This window comes from Marmota monax, unplaced genomic scaffold, assembly GCF_021218885.2.
Source record: "Marmota monax isolate L192 unplaced genomic scaffold, Marmota_monax_Labrador192_F-V1.1 WCK01_AAM20220418_F8-fsc00024, whole genome shotgun sequence".
Taxonomy (NCBI): domain Eukaryota; kingdom Metazoa; phylum Chordata; class Mammalia; order Rodentia; family Sciuridae; genus Marmota; species Marmota monax.
In genome coordinates, this window is record NW_026695224.1 from 34,275,395 (window position 1) to 34,281,626 (window position 6,232).

Genomic DNA, 6,232 nt, shown 5'->3' on the forward strand with positions numbered 1-6,232 from the left:
GCGGTTGGGGGAGAATTGGGCTATACGTGAGTTCGGATCAGAGCGCGATGTGCATACGCGTGAGAGAATGCGAATTTAAGCTCCCAGGGGCCTACTCGGTGTGCGTGAGCACACGCATTAATGGACGTTCACATGCCTGAGCACTGTGTGCTTAAGTGGGCATACACGGTGCCTGTGGGTCTGAGTCTAGGTGATTTACTGGATTTTCAAGTGGACCATTTGTGTATGTGGGTGCTAAGTGTATGCTCTAGCACACGAGTGTGTGTGTGCACAGATAAATGAGTGAGCGGGGCTGCGTGTTCTGGGAACCTGTGCGGTTTTGCACTCGCCTGGGTCCCGCCTGCCTGTGGCGCCGGACACAAAGCAACCTTGACCAGCCCTGAGCTTTCGTTTTCCGCCCGCGCTCAGCCCGGGGCAGCTGGCCGCCCGCTCGCGCACTGCTGGGCGAGTCCGAAAAATCCCGGGCGCGGCACAGTCCTTCCCGGGGCGGGGAGAGTAGGTAGGCGGTCCCTCGCGGGAACTTACGCCGTCCCGCTGCGGGTACTCGGAGCCCAGCCCGCTATGCCCGCGATGGTCACGACCCGGAGGCCGCTGCTGCTCTGGCAGTTGCCATTTGCCACCGGGCTGTGCGGGTCGGGAAAGGCCTGGGGCCCGGGGCTCGTTTCCCGCGGCTCCGCCCGAGCCTAGAAGGCCGGGGGCTTGCGCGCCGCGGGGTCGAGCCGCGGGCGGAGGGCACATTCACACTTGCTCGCCAGGTTGGTGGAGGCGGGGCGGGTTCTGCGGGCGGCTGCGGGGCGGAGAAGGCGGGGGCCCTGCTAGCGCCCACGACTGGGGCCGCAGGGAGGCCGGGAGGGGGACTCCTGCGGGGTCTCACTTCAGCCCGCGAGGCGCCCCGAGCCGAGGTGCGGTGAAAGCGGCCTGGGCGGGAATCCGTGGAGCGGAGCGCCGCGGGCGGCGGGGACGGAGCGCAGCTCCCAGCCGGGGCGCACGCCGGCCGCAGGCCCCAGAGGTGGTGCCTCCCCCCACAAAAGCCCGGGGGGGGGGGGAGCTTCCTCGCCGCCTCCGCCCGGGCTGCCCTCGGCCTCCGCTCGGCTCCTTCCCCTGTGGGAGGGCGAGAGAGAAAGAGGGAGGAGAGAGGAGTGGGGGAGGAGGAGTTGGAGGAGAGGGGGGCTCTGAGCCAACCGCCGGCGGATCCAGCAGCTCCTCGGGAGGGCGGGCGGGCGAGCGGGGGAGGGCGCGCCGAGGCTCGCTCGGGAGAAGTGGCCGCCGATGACGGCAGAGGTGCAGCCAGCCCCGCGCGCGCAGCCCCCTCCCCCTCGCCCTCCTCCCCCTCCTCCTCTTCCTCCTCCTCCTCCTCCTCCTCCCGGCCCCTCGGCGGCGCAGAGCAGCGGCGGCAGCGGCGGCGGAGGCAGCAGCCACCCGATGTCTTCGGCCCCCGAGAAGCAGCAGCCACCGCACGGCGGCGGCGGCGGCGGCGGCGGCGGCGGGGGAGGCGGCGCGGCCATGGACCCCGCGTCGTCCGGCCCGTCCAAAGCCAAGAAGACGAACGCGGGCATCCGGCGCCCGGAGAAGCCGCCCTACTCGTACATCGCGCTCATCGTCATGGCCATCCAGAGCTCTCCCACCAAGCGCCTGACGCTCAGCGAGATCTACCAGTTCCTGCAGAGCCGCTTCCCCTTCTTCCGCGGCTCCTACCAGGGCTGGAAGAACTCCGTGCGCCACAACCTCTCGCTCAACGAGTGCTTCATCAAGCTGCCCAAGGGCCTCGGGCGTCCCGGCAAGGGCCACTACTGGACCATCGACCCGGCCAGCGAGTTCATGTTCGAGGAGGGCTCCTTTCGGCGGCGGCCGCGCGGCTTCCGAAGGAAGTGCCAGGCGCTGAAGCCCATGTACAGCATGATGAACGGGCTCGGCTTCAACCACCTCCCGGACACCTATGGCTTCCAGGGCTCCGCCGGCGGCCTCTCCTGTCCGCCCAACAGCCTGGCGCTGGAGGGCGGCCTGGGCATGATGAACGGCCACTTGCCGGGCAACGTGGACGGCATGGCTCTGCCCAGCCACTCGGTGCCCCACCTGCCCTCCAACGGCGGCCACTCGTACATGGGCAGCTGCGGCGGCGCGGCCGCGGGCGACTACCCGCACCACGACAGCTCGGTGCCGGCCTCCCCTCTGTTGCCGGCGGCCGCCAGCGGGGTCATGGAGCCGCACGCAGTCTACTCGGGCTCTGCGGCTGCCTGGCCGCCCTCGGCCTCTGCGGCGCTCAACAGCGGAGCCTCCTACATCAAGCAGCAGCCCCTGTCCCCCTGCAACCCTGCAGCCACCCCCTTGTCCGGCAGCCTCTCCACGCACTCCCTGGACCAGCCGTATCTGCACCAGAACAGCCACAACGCCCCAGCTGAGCTGCAAGGTGAGTGGAAGGCTCAGACTGTCCCTAGAAGCGGTGTCTGTGAGTGCCCTACAGGACCCAGCCCCAAGCCCGCTGACTGCCATGGAGGAGACCCTCTTACTGCTGAAGAAAGGAGCAGCTCCCCTGGGTGCCCCGGGTCCCACTCTGTCCCTTTGAAGGGCAATGCAGCTTGAGACCTCCAACTTGGTCCAATTTATCTGTTTTTCTGTTCTAACTCTGCCCTATTGGCCGCCCCAAGCCTGACCAGGTAGGCCCCATTCTCACCAAAGTGTCTCGGACTCCAATACTCTAAGTCCTTTGGGTCCCTTAAGTCTTCTCGCTCTTCAGACGGGTCTCTGTGTGGAGCCAGGACCCTCAGTCCTGGCCAGGGAACCCGCAGTCCCCTAGTGATCCCCCAGCAGGTCGTCGGGCCTGGGCAGAAGGGAAGAGTTAGGCCCAGAGCCTCCTGGGCTTGGTGCCCCTCGGCTCAGCCCGGCCCTTGCAGGAACCAGGCTTGGCAGTGAGTGCAGGGGCATTCTGTGGTGACAGATGCAGGGTGGTGGCCAGGCCCAAGGAGGGTCAGGGCTGCCAGCCACACAGCTCTTTGTTTCTCAGGATCAAGGTTTTTAGGTCCCCAGACCCCCACCCTAGACACACAATTCTTTGAGAAAGAAGAGGTAGAACAGCCTCCCCCTCTGAGCCATCCGCCCGGAGCCGCCACCCTCTGGGCCTAGTTCTGGAAGGAGTAGGGAGCAGCTCACTGGGGCCTGTCAGGGTCAGCTGTCAGCAGCCTCCAGGAGGCAGGAGTCGGGCCTGGAGGTGGGTGGGCTGCCTCTGCAAACTCCCTACCAGTTCCCTTGCAGGGGTGGGGGGGCTGTTCTCTCAGCGATCTGTCCTCTGACGCTTTTCTTTTTGCCCTGCGGATGACCGCGATGCCGGCCTAGCCGAGACGCAGGCCGGGCCTGGCTGGGGCTTCTCGCTCTGCTCTACCCGGTGGAGGTGGCTGCCCGGAGGCTGCAGAAGATCTGGCTCCCAGAGGCCTCTGTGGCCTCAGTAAGGGAGGCTGCCTCCCTTACCCCTTCCCCTTCGGCTTTGGGAAACCCTTGGCCCGGACAGATGGTGTCCAAGGCCGGATAGGCCCTGGTGTGTGAGCTGCAGGAAGCTGGGCAGTGTTCTGGGATGGTTGCCTGTGTGCACAACTCAGGACCAGAAACCCGGTCAGCCTGGGTTGGCCCCACGGGGGCAGGCAGGGAAGTTGGGAGGGGGCGGGCAGTGGGTGATAAGGTGGTCTTGCGTGCGTGCGCTGGAGCCGGGCTGGCAGCTGAGTGGCCCGCTGCACAGTGCCTTGTCCACCCTGAATGCTGGCCCTGATGCTAAATCTGGTGTCCCCAACCCTCTGTCGGCTCTCCTCGCAGGCATCCCGCGGTATCATTCCCAGTCGCCCAGCATGTGTGACCGAAAGGAGTTCGTCTTCTCCTTCAACGCCATGGCGTCCTCCTCCATGCACTCTGCCAGCGGGGGCTCCTACTACCACCAGCAGGTCACCTACCAAGACATCAAGCCCTGCGTGATGTGAGGCTGCGGCCCACCAGGCGCTCCCGGCATGGGCTGGCAGGCCCGGGGACCTCGGAGCCCACCACCAGAAACTGCTTTATTCTTGAGGTATAACCTTCGGCAGAAAAAAAAGGGGGTTGACCCCTCCCCAACCGGATTATTTGGAAAGAAATCCCCAACGCAGAGGCCCCAGTCCCCCGCGGTCAGCGACTCCTCCCCCAGTGGCTCACTGCGGGCTTTAGAACGTGATCTTGGGGCCTGGTGGGACTGCAGCGCCCGGCGATCGCCGGCTGTTCTCGGTCGACCGTGTGGAACCCGGCTGCGGAGGGAGGCGCTGAGCCGCTGAGGCCCTCGACCCCCAGAGTTCTGCTGAGGTCCCCGCCCTGGCCAAAGCGGGGAGGATTTTTAGGCGAAAGGCAACACGTGAGACCAGCCATTATCAAATACTTTTATTTTTTGGTTGAGTATTTATCTTTTTATTTTTAACTTTTTTGAAAGAATGTCTTGGAATGCAGGTCCCTCTAGAGCCGACCTTTGCAGGGAGGGAGGGGACCAGACGGCCTCGCCCTCCCGGCTCAGAAGGCTCCTCCAGCAGCCACAGGTGGATCTTTGTGCGAATACCTTACATTTCTGAAGCCACTGTTCGTCTTTAAAAGAAAACAGAAGGAGCCAAGAAGCCAGCGGCTGTCTGGCCTCAGCCGTCCCCTGTCCCCTTCCACCGTCCTCATCCTTCTCGCCAGTCTGTTTTGTTTTGAATTTCATTTTTACTTTTTCGGTGGGTATTTTTCTCTCTCCCGAGCTCTACTGTAAACTTTCTGGTCCGAGAGCGAGGTTAAGACCCAGGCCCCGGGAGGCCGACCGGCTCTCAGCCCTGCGGAGACGCAGAAAGGTTAAGGCACTTTTAAAACTAACGCGAGGCTCATCCTGTTATTTATTCTACTTTCTCTCCCAGTAAGCGGAACACCGCACAGGCTCCTCCGTTGATCAGTATTAATGGTGTAACTTTGTTGGCAATATTTGCCGTGTAGAATTTTTTTTAGATATCCATTGTAAATTTGAAGCAAAGACCAATCCATGTAAAAACAAATTTCCTATGTTTTATATAAATATATATAATATGAAGGACTGTCCCCCTTTTTAGTATTTGGGCTGCTGGGCTGCAGCATGTGACACGTATTTTAAATTTACTTCTGCACTGTATAAAACAACAATTTGAGGATGTTTTTGCCTTTTGTGTATTTTTTTTCCTAAAAAAAAAGAACAAAAAATAAAAATGTATAACATTTGTATATGGCCTTTAAAATTGTATCAACTAGAAATAAAATCATGTGGATATTTTATTTACAGAATATCTTCCAGATTCCCAAATGTTGGAAAGCTTTGTATCTCTAGACCTTGAAAAATTTAAAATCTAGGTAATTCAGAATATTTTTTTCCTTTTTTCTTTCTCTTTCTTTCTTTCTTTTTTCCCCCCCTTTTGGCCAATCATCTCTTGGTTTGACATTGTAGTAAAATGTGGACAAGGGTAACTATTTTTCTTGGCTTCTGTTTTTAAAGAAGAGCTCTCTGCCCCTCTAAATGTCATTTCTCATTTTAAAGATCATTTAAAATTCTCATTTTAAAGATCATTTTAAAGAAATAATCAAACATTTAAAGGTTCCCCCTCCCACCAGGAAAACACACATATGTGTGTATGTTATATATGCAAATTATATATGGGTGTGTGTGTGTGCATGTATGTATATACATATATATGTATATATATAATTTTTTTTTGGTAGCCACTCCAAGACTAATGAGTTTTACTTTGAACTTCAAATTTTACTGGTCCCGTATTCTAAAGGTTATAAATCATAAAACAGCTTTAAACGTTTGTTTTGGTTTTTGTCTTGTTTCATTTTGTTTTTTTTGGTGTCCATACTTGGTTTTCCCCAATTGAAAATAAAGTGAAATTTGAGAGATAAAGGGACCACCACTGGGAGGCCAAGGCCATAGGCATATTTCCTTCCATGTATGTATGTATGTGTGTGTATATACACACACATACATTATAAAATATATAAAATTATATATAAATGTACAAAATATTTCTTTTTTAGTTTTTGTTTCTGTGATTTTTTTTCTTTTTCTTTTTCTCTTTTTTTTTTTTTTGTACTGAGAATTGGAGCCAGGATCTTGTGCGTGCTAGGGGAGCACTCTACCACTGAACCACAGTTCCACCTCTGAAATTTTGAGAAAGGGTCTTGTTAGTTTGCCCTGGCTGGCCTCGAACTTGCTGTCCTCCCGCCTCAG

The 6,232-nt window shown here is 57.6% G+C and overlaps 1 protein-coding gene across 1 annotated transcript; it reads left to right on the forward strand.

Annotated features, from left to right (window-relative positions):
• Nucleotides 1-1,233: 1,233 nt before the first annotated feature.
• Foxf1 (forkhead box F1) lies at nucleotides 1,234-5,229 on the forward strand. Its single transcript, XM_046434676.2, has 2 exons — nucleotides 1,234-2,407; nucleotides 3,802-5,229. Exons 1-2 carry the CDS (start codon nucleotides 1,270-1,272, stop codon nucleotides 3,960-3,962), a joined length of 1,299 nt encoding a protein of 432 aa, XP_046290632.1. The 5' UTR covers nucleotides 1,234-1,269; the 3' UTR covers nucleotides 3,963-5,229.
• The last annotated feature ends 1,003 nt before the right edge of the window (nucleotides 5,230-6,232 follow it).